Below are 15,958 nucleotides of genomic sequence, written 5' to 3'. Positions count from 1 at the left end.
TTCCCCCTGAATGGAAGATAATTAAAAACAATTAATAGCAAGCCACACAATGCCAACTGGTAAAGACTAAAATGGAAAGAATGTAACAAAAAAAAAATTCATAAAATCAATCATGGGTCAGTTTTACTGACCATATTAGCACTAAGTTGCCCTTTGGAACACTAGCCTCAATATCTTAAATAAATAAATAACATCAGTGGAACAAAAAGCTCATCTTGTCTTCTGTCTATTCATAAAACAACAGTGCATTTGTGATGGGGCAAACAGAGAATTTGGTTCCTGTGTACTTTTTGCTCCACGAACCCATTCTTCTTCAATTAGTTGACAATGGGGCCATTTTCATACCCCTTTTTTGTCATTCTAGCTCAGTGTTATTTGTGAAAACATTTTTATTCCGAACAAGAAAGGGGAAGGAAGCAAACAGTATAATATTCTATTAAAAAAGATGATCTACTCCCTTGAAACCTTTCTAGTAAGAATCCCAAAATTATCCTACACACCTAACACAGCAAATAACTATTCTTAACAGTTTCCGTCATTCCTTTTGGAACACGTCAGTTATCCAGTTGAAAACAACTAAACAAAATAAAGTTTTCAGCAGTGGTTAACTCTCTCACATGATAAGCGGAAACCTCAGGGCAGTGTCTGGAAACAGCAAGGGGATTTTGTTGGGTTTTTTTTTCATTTCTTACCCAAAAGACATCACTTCATCAAGCTCCCAGGTCTCGCTAGGCCTCCCCAATAAGGTAACCTTTGAAAGCCTTTGGGAACTGATTTTATTAGATTAAGAAGAAGCTGTAACAAAAATATTTCAGTTCTCCATTGACCCTTCTGCTCAGGGCCCTGCTCTGTGCAGTCTCTCAGAGCTCCAGTGCCCTCGTGATAGCCTTCATGGAAACACAGCTCCACTCAAGAGCCTGCCAGGCTCCACAAACTTCGACTACTGCCTCTAATACCCATTAAAGAGAGTGGAGATTTGTTTTGAAATTATTTGCATCTGAATAACGTTTGTGGCTACCACAGGGTAACACAAAGTAAGCTCCTCTCCTGCTAGTTGTATGCTGGTGGTGCGAAAACACCATTACTTACCATCATCTGCAATCCAGTACTAACACATCTTTGCTCTGGGTTTTGCTTACTCTTAATTTGTTATTTCTTTGAGCTGCCACTTCCAGCATTTACTGTAATACTATAAATAATAACTTAGTATAATAAGGAAGATAAAACTCATCTAGAAGATCTCCATAGGCACTGTAAGGAGCAACCATAAAACCCTCTATGTTTTGTCAACTCATTTAATGCAATATTCTCTCCTGAAAGAAAGAAAAATGCAACTTTTAACAGAGAATTAGCTAAACCAGAATGAACAGCAGAGAGATTGAAGAGCATATACATGTGTGCTTTCCTAGTCACTTAGTTACAAACCTTGACGCTAAAAATAACCCAGCCCAAGTCCCAATTTAGCCCACTCTGAAAACCTTGTACTCGCACAATTCCCATTTTTTTCTCCTTTCCACCCTTTCTCCTTGCCTCCAGAGTCTACTATCTTCTTTAGTACAATGAAGGCAATAACTCATGATATATAAACAAATGGTAGAAGCTGACGTCAGCATCTGAGGGCCTTAGACAGAAGGTCTAATTTTAGACATCGTTCTCTAGGACAGAAATGCAGACATGACGGTAGCCATCGGGTTTAGAAAGAAGGGTGTGGGGGGAAAAAAAAAAAAGAAATAACATGTTTTTATATGTGCATGGTAGGTAGAACAAAACGTAATATTCTTTAGGAAGAAAAGTTCAGGTCAGAATGAAGAAAAAAACTCAATGGGAAGACTAATAAAGAACAAGAACATATAGGGATATAACCACCAACGTACGGAGACGTGTACAAGTTTATCGAAGGAGACTTTTGGCACACACATGTCCAACAGGTCTTAAAAGTTAACACAAATATAGTTGACCCTGCCTTGGAGTAAAGCGATGGACTACATAATCCCCCATGGCCCTTGACAAGTCTACTTGTCTATGATTGCACTATTCCCTCCTAGCTCCAAATCATTCCCCTCTATAGGAGTCAGGGACTCTCGGTCCCAAACACTGATGTTGAACTTTTTGCAGGCTAGACTGTTAGCAGCATTGTGTTTCATATCAGGATTGAGGATAAATAATAGAACCTCATTAATATACTTTTACTTGGAGACTCAGTACAGTCACCAGCTAAACAAACTCAGACAAAGAAAATAATAATTCAAAATAATGAATTGTCATCTAGATTAAATGCAACACTTCAGAGAAGCGTACTGTGATACCTCTGTAAAATTAATGAGGGCTTAGTAAAACCAGACCTCATTAAAGTATCTACCATTAAATCTTTCCTGGAAAATTGGAGAAAAAACATCTCTTGTGTAGATTGACTGACTTGTCAGCCAGCTCCTACTGTAAAGACCACAAGGTGAAATACGGCAGAGCCAGGAAAAGCAGGAGGTCCTGGCTTTCAGACCAAGTAAATTCCACTTGACAATATTGCCTAATTACAGCTAATATAATCAGCAAAATAGCAAAAATAAGAAAGAATACAATAAGAGCAAGTTAAATGAGAGATCCAATCCTCCAAGTGTTGCCAGATTCAATAAATGTGGTGCATAGATAAAACTAACCAGTGTTTCAATGACTTACACTTCAGTGACAGATTTAAAGGCCTGATTTTTCTCCAGGACAAAAGAACTTTGACATTCTGCCCAACACTTGAAAACTAGCATGGCTATGAACAACTTCACACAGAGATGATGTTAGGAAAAGTGAAGAGCAGTATTACCTTCATAATTATGTTTTAACCTTTTGCATCATGGCATTGTAAGATGTCCACCTCTGCATATTCAAATTCACTCACTTTTGGGAAGACCCACAAAGAGACAGGTAGACGGACAAAATTCAGAAGTAAAGAACGTTAACTAGTGTTTGAGGACCATCCAAAAATGATTAAATCAACAAAAGAAGAAGTGAAGCTGACAAAGCTTCTATATTAATATAGTGACAAAGCACTATATTAATCCATTTTCTTGTTAGAAACTTTAAAAATACACTCAATTCCATGTATTCTTACACTTACTAGCAAGGACTAATGGATTTATAGAACTATAACTGGAACATTCTGAAACGTGAGTAGTGACCTCATTCCTCAGATGGAGAAAAATTAAAGACACATGAATTGTGAAGTATATTATTCCTCCTCCAAAAAGAACCCCAACCAACCAAAACCCACACCTCTTTTGTCTATGTATTTCACAGTTTACAGTTCTCACTTTAATTGCTAATGGTTGCTATGGAGTCCCCAAATAAGCCTTCAAATAAGATTTAGTACAAGTCAGCAATAAGCAGTGAATTTATGACTATGCAGAGTCATGAATTAGACATGATAAATTTCTACCAGCTATTATCATTCAGAACATGGTTTGCCTCAGGTTTATTAACATGAACCCGAATAAATCTTTTTAGCACTTCTTTTTGACAGAAGACAGTCAGGTTACCTCTAATAACTGAAAACATCCACCGGTACAGAATTGGGCTGCAATTTAACAAATTGTACTTCTTATTCTCGTGCTTTTATGAAAGTAAGGTTAGATTTTAGGTTTTACTCAAGCCTTGCACAAATTAACAAAACCACGTTTATAGAAGAAACACTATACAGAAGTTGTCCCAAGCTAATAAAATTCCGGTACAGGTAAAGGTGTAGAACTTCTCCCTATAGAGGTGCATATGTAGGTAGTTAATACCAGCTCTATCGCGTTTTTATGTTTATTATTCAGAACATCTGAACTGTGAATCCTTAATACGTATCTCCTTATGCACAAACATACTCCTGTTGTATGCAGAACAACATACTGACAGATACTCAAATCATTAACAGCATCAATATTATCAGCATCAAAATCATTAAATCACCAATATTCAAGTCTGATATTTAAATTACCTCATATTTGGAATTACTTAAAAGACACAGTATATGACTTTGAACATTTCTCTGAAATAACCTGTATGGGAACTGGTTCTTTTGGGGTTTTTCATTTGGTTGGGTTTGGGTGGAGGGATGTGTTTAGTTTTTTAAAGACTGCATGAAAATAACGTGACCTGATCCAAGCCTCACACAGAAGATAACCAATGGATAGTTTTAAGAGGACCTATTCCTATTTAATAACATTTATTTCTCCAGTATAGAGAAGTAAAGCACCAAAAAAAAAAGTTTACTCAATCTGAGGAAAATTGTTTTGTAATCAAAGACCCATCAAATAAAAAGTTACAGGTATACAGCTGAAACTGTAGAAGGCCATGTCTCACAAATACAGCTTCACTCTGAAAATGACTTTCAGATACAATTCCTTCGAAGACTGTACAACATACATGCCAAAATTTCTGCTTCTGGACACATGTTTATTTTCCCAAGGGGCAGTACACTAATGAGAAAGAGACTTGTTCACTTCAGAGGTCAGCTGAGACCTATACAACAGACATTTCTTTCTGCCCTGATAAAAGTCTACAAATAATACAAACAGGCATAAATATACATACTATTTTCACTCCAGTTCTGCTACACTTCAATCACGTTAAACGTCAAGTAAACAACTGAAAAGAAATCCACATTTCCAAAATTAGAAAAATAAAGCCCCAGGGACACATTCATGTTTTTTCCAAGGGAGTTCTGGCTGGCAAAAAAATAAGTCCTGATTTCAACTATTTTAAAAGGAAAAATGAAGTTAAGAAAAAAGACACGGCTGGGATCTGTGTTTGTTTCTAGTAGAAAAATGGGATTCCAACTGGTTTTAACCCTGCAAATGCTGTGTGAAATTCAGCACAGCTTCAACACTTGCACCAAGGAAAAACTATAATAATTTACCAATTACACACAGTATAAAACAGCAGCTTAGGAAAAAAAAAATAAAGAAGTAATTGCATTCACTATCTTCACCTGCTATGAAAACAACATGGAACCTGATATTCTGCTTTTAATAATTATATTTTCAGTAGAAATCCACTGTCAGCATTCAGTAATTGCTGTTGCTATCCAGAAGAGAGCATCTCCTTATTCCTGCTTTTTGATGCTCATAATAATGTAGTTTTCACAACCTGACTAGAAATGTCTTAAAGAAAAAAGAGAAGTAACCTAGAAAGTGGCCTCAAACACTTTGTAAGACGCTGTTCAAAGTAAATAAGAAATACTTTTAAATATTTATCACTAGCACTACAACAAGAACTAAAGAACGAATAATTTTTTTGCCCATGGTATTTTTTATTCTGCCCCACATTCTCATAGTTGTGTATTCCAACATGTTTAGTTCCATTTACTCAGTGTGGGCTCCAAGTAGGTAGTAAGAGTCTTTCAGATGAGGAAAGATGAAAGGAGAAAGCTTTTAGGGAAGAAAGGAACAAAAGAAAAAAGGGGGAAAAAAGGGGGGAGCAGCAAGCTGTAAGGAACACTGCAATCCTGAGTATAGCATATGACTTATCAGATCCAAAAAACAGCCATCCAACCTTCTAGTCAAAACACATTTGATAAAATATATGTAGAGAGATAAGGACTTCTTGCACTAGTTACAACTTGAAGGAATATTAAAGCAACTTGATTTTCAGAAGCATTTAACACATGTACACCGAGTCAATCATTCAAAATACTTTTGGAAGTCTTGGCCAGCCACTTCAAAAGACTTCTCCAAATCCCTTTGGGTTTTAATGCCAAAACTCCAATATAATTCAGGGTAGTCTTTTTTCCCCTCAGTCACTAACCCAAACCATTAGAAGGAACACTTGGGGTAAGTTCACAGCTCTGAAGAAATGAATGTTCAATCTTAGCTGCTGATGCTAATGTAGAGGAGTGTCCCGGCCAGTGGGGAAGTCCGGTGAAGAAATGGAAGGAAGGAAGAAGGGAGGCAGTTAAAAGTAATGTTAACAAGACATACAGATAAATAAGGATTTTCCCCCCACTTCTGCAAAGGGATTCCCCCCCCACTTCTGCAACTCATCATTTTCAGGGCTTTATGATTATTGTATGTTTCTGCCTTTGGTTATTATTTTGTTGTTTGTTTTTAACAGCCTTGCCAAAAACTCAAAACCACTCTGTTGCCAAAACTTTTATTGCTTTCTTAGAGTAGATATTGTTTTTCAACACAGATATTTCAGTTCCTTATTAACAAATGGTATTGCAAGCAACAACTTGGCACTGTATAACAAGTACTGTCTTTTCAGAATATTTTGTTGACTATTTATGACCTGTTTATACAAAAAAATTGGTTTGTACTAATTTGAATGCATATTTATTCCTATAAACTGACAAAATTAATCCTGGAAAAGCCACCAGTACAGACTAACTGCTAACAGACTTGAGCAGAACAACTCCAGTCCTCCAAACTACTCTCAGCTTATCATCTTTTCCCATTATCAAGGTAAACAGTAATACCAGTGAGAAAAGCAGGCTGACAGCTGGTAGCAACTTCAATACAGGCTGAATAAAACGAGCAAGCACAGAGGTATAAAAATGCCAGCTCTTTTTCTGTGGAACTAGTGACACGTTTTGCAAAGCTGTCTGCTGCTCGGTGGCAGAACCATAACAGCGTGTGCTTATACCCCAAAAACCATAGAGGATCACATTAAGTCACGTCACATCAAGTCTCTTTCTCACACATTTCAGCTTATATAGCAAATCCAAGCTTATTGAAAAGGTTAACTAAATTCCACAGTCAGAAACAGCGAAAGAGTCAGGACAGGTGAGGATGAGCCTGACCTTTGTGGATCCCACGGACGTGGAAGTCCAGGCTACCACTGGATGCATTTCGCTGCTGCAGGAGGAGTGATGCTGAAATTCCTGAAAGCAGCCAAAGAAATTGGCTCTCGAGTGCCATAAAATTCCAGGGGCACCGCTTACGACCACAGTCAGTCCGAGGTATTTAGTTTAAGAATGATTAATCACAGATGAATCAGCCTTTTGTTTCTTTTCTGACATTTCAGAACCCTTTCTAGTATTCCATCTATCTGAAGTCTGGCCATGACTTGATACTGAAGCAGACTGTTTGAACTAATTCCATTTACTTTGGCCCGCATACAAGTCTGGATAAAGATTTCAGTCAAAACACCTCTTCACATCATAGAACAGTCTTAAAATGGTACACAGAGATAACACAGCAAGAAGACATTAAATCTGTTACACACTTCAAAGTACGCTGATGATTATTTACAGGCTTAGCAGAGCAACTTCAGGGAAAGCAATCATTGACCAAAACAAGTAACGATAAGTACTCCAATTGCAGTATTTGTATGCAAATATTGACACTGAAAAAGCCTCAGAAAATCCAGAAGTAAGGAAACTCATGGGGAAAAGTTCACCAACCCCTTCCCAATGCAAGAACTTAGAGGAGAACTTGATTTCAAGTGAGCAGAGGTCTAAATGGCAAATGCAGGGCAGCAAATACATTTATTATTCACACCAGAAGCACAAACCCAAAATCTATTTAGTGTCACCCACCACAAGACTCAAAATCAGTATCAAAGAACTGTAATGGAAAGAACAGAAAGGATCTCAAGGAGTTCAGCAGTGACTGGAAAACGTGAATTTAGTAACATAGAGCCATGGAGTAAAATTTTTTACTTGGAAAGATGCAGGATAAAACAGACTGAGTATCAGTACGGGGAAAAAAATCCAAGATCCTCTCAAGCATCTCTCTGATATGGCTGTTCTCCAAAGGTGGTTCTTTTATTTCTGTAATTCTATAACCATGTTTGTAAACAAATGCCTTTAACTGAAAAGCATTAACAAGTACAGATACAGTACTTAAACACAAGAAGCAAGTCTGAGACCAACATCATCCTAAAGTAACATACTTTCTTATACTTAACATTTCATCACAGACTCCAAAATGCATTAGGAAAAAGACTTTGCATCTTAAGAGTCCTGGAAAATTTTCCAGGAGACTATTTTCCAACATAAGAACTACCACATCTAACAGAGCCTGAAAAGTTTTACCACAAGGTCATGCATTTCTTCAGAGAACCATTTTAATCTTGTATTACCCTAACCTACCCGGAAAAAAATGGAACAAAGCCATTGCTTAAGGTTTTTCATAGCATTTTTCCATATTAATATAGTTAATAGGACTACAGAAATCCTTTTGTCTCAATTTAATGTAGATTTTATTTTACCAGTTCATAAATATTAACCCATGCATGGGAACAAATCTAAGAGAATCTGAGAAGTAAAAAATAGCCTAATATTGCAATATATTCCCTTCCCCCATCTTAAGTAATTTCACCGGTACTCCACTGTTTTAAAATCACATTGCAATCAAATGCAAGCTGTTTGGGAACAAAAGGAAAAGGAAGGGAACAGAGAGTCAAAAGGGAGCTTTATTTTTAAAAATTTCTGCAACTACATCTGACCCATGGGGTGGATGATACTCATTAACCATTGAACTTCCTGCCTGATAATCCGGAATTCTTCAACTCTATTACTGAGCCACAGGAATCCTGACCTGGGGATCCTCTTCCAGGACACCCAGGCCTCCCATCTTCATCTGGACTACACACTATTTATGTCCAAAATTGTACCATTTGTGGAAATAGAATACTTCAGATTAAAATGTCCAACAATGTATTCTCTGCCAGTTCAGCCCCTGACCTGCTCAGCGGTGGCTAAAAACATTCAGCAGCAGCACGGAGCAGTTGCGCTGTGAGCAACTGGTGTGACGTTCTGGCCATATCGGAAGGTGACTGCCCAAAGAAACTTTCTTGGATAAAGACATGGATATCATTTTAAGAACAACTGCACAAAAAGCAGGACAAGCATACTAGCAGCCTGATTAAAAAATAAATACTTCAACAAAATAGTCTATCAATGCCTTGGACCTCCTTAGAGCACTCAGCATAACCAAGATGATCTGATGCAGAGGGAGGAGCTGTTACTGTATATGGCTCAGTCACTGGTATATATGATCACCCATTACCAATGCTTTAAAAACTGATGTTTGACTATTACTTTACATCTACAAAAAAGTTAGAATCCAGAAGAGATGTCCACAATTTGCATTCCAAGAAAGTACCCATGCAGAACAAGGCTTTAATGCTTGCTGTTGGGTATCTATACCTCCAATTTAGGAGTCATGTGTATTTAAAACCAAAACGTCCAGCTATGTTCTCATGTGCACAATATTAATGCATCAGTCTTGGACTGTAATACGAGTACAACAGTTCATTGCACAGATCCCCAATTACTCCCACCAGGTCTTGAACAGAAGACTGAGTTCTACTCCATGCAAAGTGGAACACTGTCAAACTCCTTAAATCGACATCATAAAGTCACTGTTCCTTATTCATCAGCTATCCCTCCTCAATCAGCAGGAAGAGACACAGCTGTAGACTACAAACCAGTAGTACTGCATTTCCATCAAAAATCAGCTTAGGCATTTCCACTGCTCACAATCTGTGACTAGCAGAATGAAAATTTTCAAAGATTTCCAAAATCCTGTGACTTTACTGTAAATAAGTATAGCATGCATGTGTTCTTCATAAGACACTGCTTATATAAAGAAGTGATGCTGTGTCTAGCCTCCGTTTCTAAACATCCTAGGACAAATAATTTGCAAAGAAAATTACAAGCAGAGGATAAAAACCAGTGGTTAGCTGTTCAGCTCCTTCCTTTTCTTTCCTTCATTTAATTTGCTTACCTGATGTCAGTTTAACAACAGTTACCTACAGCCTGTCATTCTTCCACACTAATAGCATTAAGGGAAGGGAGCGTCTAACATCTCTGTTAAACTGGAATAAAGCAAAGTCTTCGACATCTAATGCCTCTAAGTCAACCAGGCATTACTGAAATTACTTAATCTGCAAAGTCAGTACTTACCCACCCTACTTTAACCACTACAAATCACTTCACAAGAGCAGTAGCATTATCCAGATGCATTTCAAAGCTTAGTTTTAAAATTTGTTTCCAGTGTACTATTTCAGCAAGGGTAAAGTGGAACTACAGAATTAACGTCAACCTGATTTTCAATTGCATTACATTTGGCCACTTCCAAAACAAATATACACAGGAAAAGAAATATAAAATAAAATAAAAACCCTTGCAATTCATTTATTAAATTATTATTCTCCCAACACAGAGCATACTTACCTGCTGTTGTGTGTGTTCTAAATATATATGTATAGGTTTTCTTCTTCTCCCCACCCCCTGCCCTGGTAATTCTCATACTAGGCCACACTTAATTACCTAAGCACATTGACATGTATAGGTTTCTGGATGACTAAAATGTATGTTCTACCAAATCACAGTCATATCAGATAGTCATTAAGTCTAAGCAAGGGAAGAAAAGGAGCCGGGGGGGGGGGGAAGTCCCACTACAATTTATTCAATTTCCATTATTTGAGAATGAAAACTAGAAGCATCATGAGAATCTTATATTCTTGATGCGATCATTTTAAAATAACAGCAGAGGCCAAACAGAAGAGATACCACATTATAATAAATAACACAAATGTACAGTGGCTACTGAGGTTAGCTCCCAGTTTTACAGCATTTAATCTTCATATTTTAATACTTTGCTGGCTCCTTTAATACATTGACTCATCTATGAGCTTTGTTTAATCCATGTATACAAAGTTCATGTTTTTGTTAAAACTTAGTACAAGCAGCTGAACCCAAAGTTTCTTAGCAATGATGTCTTTCAGAACTAGGACGCTTTTTGCCATTATAGTCAGATTTGTTTCTTTTCTTAAGTGCTCTAGTAAACTAAATGCATTCTTTTTACGAGTCTTGAACTATGTAGGTTGTAGAATAGACAAGGGATGTTAAATTGCAGTGTCTCAACATGAACAAATCATCCCAAACTTTTAAATATTTCCAAAGAGTGGAGCAAGTAATCAGAACCTATGGTTCAAGCTGGTGATGCGATAGCCTTTAAGATGATTTAGATGACAGAGGCAGCGTTTTCCAACTCATCCATTTGCTTCCCTCAAACTTAATATTCTCTTTGTTTGGCCAGCAGATGTAGATGATAAACTCAAGTTAGCAAAGAGAGGGGAAGGAAAAGGAAGGAAAAAAAAGAAAAAGAGGACAGACAAACATATTCTAACAGAAGGAGAGGGAGGGATTTGTTATTTGTTATTTTCAGAAGACTGAATCATCATGGTCACCTGTAGCGTAGGCCACAATAAAGCTGAAATGGTTTTTCCTTCACAGCTATCACTTCAATGAGCCTCACAAGTTTTTGGCTATTTGAAAACTAGCTGAAAACACTGCAGATTTTTAGCACGCTTTGAGGAAAAAGAAGAAAAGAAAAGAAAACACTGCACCTTTTACTCTAGATTTCAAGAGCTTTGTATCTTTCCACATTATTAACAGATCTATTTGGTTACATGTAAATGTTCAGCAAATTTCTATCAACGTTCAGGACTCCGAAATTGTATTCAAAAAGCAATGACACATTTACAAAGAAAAGATAGCACATTCATGAGATCTAAAAAACACAGAAGAGACACCCTTAGGCACTCAGGTCTAAACAAAGTTGAAGCTAACAGGGGTTACAAAGGAGGTTTGGTGACAGATCAGTTATTCTAAACGTTCCGTGGATTCTCCTAACCCTTTCCTAAAAATCTGCTACCTGGCTCAAAATTGCTGCTAACCTAGCTTCTCACTGGTCTCATCGGCAGCGCAAGTCCCCTATCTCTAAGAAAAAACAAAGAGGAAAAACCCATGTCCAGCCAAGACCACGAAGGCATGTTATCACTGCCTGTAGTCACTAAGCAACAGTTCCACAAATATGTGAACCTAAAAAAGGGAGAATTTTAGTCTATTGGAAGGTATACTGTAAACATGAGATAGCCAGGTAACCAAATGACAAACTATTATCTGACAGCCTTGAAAACCTCTCCATGTGAACTGTTTTTAAGCCAACTTGTAATAAATACCACATGCAGCTAAATTTAAAAAAAATAAAAAAATAAAAAAAAAATCCTAAGCCAAGTTAAATAGTAACCAACGTTCAAATTTAACCATATAAAGTCTACATTAAAATCCAAAATGACAGTTACAAAATATTATATTACTACGAACACTGTCAAATGCTTTGAATAATAGTACACTAAGGAAATAAGTAAAAACACACTTTACCTTGTATCTCATTTTGGGGCATGAATGAATGTAGAAACCCATATAATAAAAACAAAGATCAGGAGCTTTTTCATGAAGTTGCCTAGTAAAAGCAATTTCCCTGTGAAAGGAAAGAAGAAACTAATTACTTTTGAATACAATTCTTACATTCATTTTACCTCTTCATACTGAAATATTTTACAGCTACCTGGCTCTTGACCGATTTAAAAGACTAGACTTCTATCAAATAAAAAATGAAGATAATAGACTCAAAACTAATGCTTAAAAAACCCCAAAGAAAACAAACTGAAAATTAATGCTTAAAAAACAAACAAACAAATCACCAAAATGCAAAACAATGTCAGGCTTAAAAATACTTTCATTTTTGTGTTTTGTCCTGCCAATTGATCAACTTGAAATTCAAATAAAAGTGACTAAGGGTCTCTATTTAACAAGTTTCCTCTTAATATTCGCGTACATCAGAATTCTACAGAAATCTGGCCCAGCTATTGTACACAGACTGGCTAACGTGGCTCAGGAAAACATCAGACTATTTTTAAAGAACAAGATTGAAGGATAAGCTTCTTGTTTGTTCTCTTATTTGCATTCTAGCAATTTACATGTAAAAACACCCATCTTTATGTAACAAAAGGTATTTTTCACCTATCCCATGTTTGTTTGTATGATTTTCTCATTTATTCTGAAAAAGATGTGTCAATGGATTCCAAAATAACTTTGCTTTTTATTGGCACAAGGAAAATAGTATTATTACAAAGATTCTGCCATTGTTTCCACTATAACGCTCATTTTTACAGCATTTGTAACTCTGCAGTTCAGATTTGTACCAAATTTGATAAAATATAGATGTTGATTCTTACTTTCAGTGTCAAAGGGATAAGAGGATATGAGCACGTGCATATAGGAAGCAGGTACAAATACTGGGGTTTTTTTTAATCACTTAATATTAAGTTAGCAATGCAGATGTTTAAATACACTGAAAACCTAACATTTCAGTTGCATGCAGTTTGCCAAGACCATCGTGGGTCCATGATAACTCTGTATCAACTTACATCCGTTCCAAGAGGAGAACGTCTATCTGAAAATCCAGGTAAATACAACAGACTCCAGAAGTGAGATTTATGTACTCCCAAAAATCTACAAACATGCACTTCATATATATAATCTTTAAGACATAGCATAAAGTTAAACAACCTTACTGTTTCATGCAGATTATCCTGGACCTAATTAAGCAAACACCTTTCTGCAATTCAAAAAGCTGGAACACTACAGGGGAAAAAACCCATTATCTTTGCATTTCAAACTCTCTGAAACACCCTTTCCAATTGGACTACACTGTCGGATTTAATAAAACAAAAAGACTCAAAGTAAACCAAAAGTGGAGTCAATAGACCATAATGGAATGAGGTAAAAATTGGGTTGCAGCAGCAGTCTTACCATGGGCAACAAAGCTTCGTGCAAGCGAATCAGTGCACGTGATACCAGAGCTAGCTTGCTTAGAACTACTGCCGGCGTCTTAGCTTGTACTACAGTCTCCAGCGATACGCCCTAGGTAAGGACCCTGAACTCAAGGTCTTGCTCTATCTTTCGTTCATCTATTTGGCCAACGCCACTCCAGGCCAAGTTTTACTAGGGGGATGCTAAAGCATCCCTCCCTTTCCTCTATCCAGGAGCGTGGGCCCTGATCCAATGCAAGAGAATCCTCCGACTCCATCATTTTAAACCAGGAGCAGCAATCAGGTGTCACTGTAATGCGTAACTCGCATCTACCTGCATACGTTCTGCCTAAATCCCTACGGAAAAGGGACTACAGACTTGCAATTACCTTTTTGTAAGCTTTCAGTTATGGTACATATCTAAAGAGTTATAATGGCTGTTAGTGCTTGGCAAGAGTAGTCAACTAGCGAGGAAGACATACATTCATTTCATCAATACAAAATTCAGACTTAGTATTTCAGTGCTACATAACCCAATTCCAAAAGAAGTTCAAGTACTTGTCCTCTTACAAAATAGAGATTATGAATCACAGAATCATATAGGTTGGAAAAGACCTTTAAGATCATCAAGTCCAACCGTAAACCTAACACTACCAAGCCCACCACTACACCATGTCCCCAAGCACCTCATCCAAACGGCTTTTAAATACCTCCAGGGATGGGGACTCAACCACTTCCCTGGGCAGCCTGTTCCAATGCTTGACAACCCTTTCAGTGAAGAAAAATTTCCTAATATCCAGTCTAAACCTCCCCTGGTGCAACTTGAGGCCATTTCCTCTCGTCCTATCACTTGTTACCTGGGAGAAGAGACCGACCCCCACCTCTCTACAACCTCCTTTCAGGCAGTTGTAGAGAGCGATAAGGTCTCCCCTCAGCCTCCTTTTCTCCAGGCTAAACAACCCCAGGTCCCTCAGCCGCTCCCCATCAGCCTTGTGCTCCAGACCCTTCCCCAGCTTCGTTGCCCTTCTCTGGACACGCTCCAGCCCCTCAATGTCTCTCTTGGAGTGGGGGGCCCAACACTGAACACAGCATTTGAGGTGCGGCCTCACCAGTGCCGAGTACAGGGGCACGATCACTGCCCTAGTCCTGCTGGCCACACTATTTTTGATACAAGCCAGGATGCCATTGGCCTTCTCGGCCACCTGGGCACACTGCTGGCTCATATTCAGGCGGCTGTCAACCAACACCCCCAGGTCCTTCTCTGCCAGGCAGCTTTCCAGCCACTCTTCCCCAAACCTGTAGCGTTGCATGGGGTTGTTGTGACCCAAGTGCAGGACCCGGCACTGAGCCTTGTTGAACCTCATACAATTGACCTCGGCCCATCCATCCAGCCTGTCCAGGTCCCTCTGCAGAGCCTTCCTCCCCTCCAGCAGATCAACACTCCCACACAACTTGGTGTCATCTGCAAACTTACTGAGGGTGCACTTGATCCCTTCATCCAGATCATTGATAAAGATATTAAACAGAACTGGCCCCAGCACAGAGCCTTGGGGAACACTGCTTGTGACCGGCCGCCAACTGGAGTAAACTCCATTCACCACCAGAGAATACCACCATAGAATACTAAGCTTGTCTACTATTCATGACTTTAGGTAGTAGGGGGAAGGTTTAACTTTTTCCTGCAAATAAGAATAAGAATCACTCAATATTTCTTGATTTTTTTTTTCCTTTGGCAAGACTGGCATTTCACAAGTAGCTGCTTCTCCCCTCATTCTTTACTTACATGCCCACATATTTCAAATGGTCTTCAAATCCCATCCTTTCTACGACTCAGCAGCAAAAATTCTCAAAGTAGCATGAAGTGGAAGTGACAGCACTGCAATGCAGTTTAACCTCCTCAGAGTAAAATTGGCAACAGCTTTGAAGATATCAGATTCCTCTGCAACTTCCTAAATCCTCCCTAACTCTCAAGACTTTTTTCCCTTTTTGAAAGAAGAACAAAGGTGGCTCCCTCTAAGACTGTTGGGAACTCATTTTTATTGCCTTAAAAGTTGCAGAATTTATAAGCTGCTTTTTCACTAGTTGAGCCACGCACTCACGTTACACCGACAAAGTTTTAAATTTGTTATGTAGAAAATTTAAAATAATTTCAAGAATTCATAAGTAGATAATGTCAGTCTATTATTACATAAAGTAATGTGATACGTACAAATACTAAAAAACAACTCTTAGGAGGACTTAGTATTTTATGTTATATGCTCACCTTGCATGGAAAAAAAATAATAATCGGTCTAATTTCAAGTATCTAGCATATGTAATAAAATACTTCTACAAATCTAGACCACTAATAGACAGAAAAAAGATCAATACTAAATCATAG

At 37.9% G+C, this 15,958-nt stretch overlaps 1 protein-coding gene across 6 annotated transcripts in view; it reads right to left on the bottom strand.

Annotated features, from left to right (window-relative positions):
- ATE1 (arginyltransferase 1) overlaps positions 1 to 15,958 on the bottom strand; it is an 87,382-nt gene that overhangs the window by 37,660 nt on the left and 33,764 nt on the right. For all 6 annotated transcript variants that reach the window (XM_075504414.1, XM_075504417.1, XM_075504415.1 and 3 more), the window contains one exon: positions 12,146 to 12,245. In XM_075504414.1, the coding sequence (XP_075360529.1) occupies positions 12,146 to 12,245 (100 nt within the window). The remainder of the gene's footprint in view (positions 1 to 12,145; positions 12,246 to 15,958) is intronic.

This window comes from Mycteria americana, chromosome 6, assembly GCF_035582795.1.
Source record: "Mycteria americana isolate JAX WOST 10 ecotype Jacksonville Zoo and Gardens chromosome 6, USCA_MyAme_1.0, whole genome shotgun sequence".
Classification (NCBI taxonomy): Eukaryota; Metazoa; Chordata; class Aves; order Ciconiiformes; family Ciconiidae; genus Mycteria; species Mycteria americana.
This window is presented reverse-complemented; position numbering and strand designations above follow the sequence as displayed.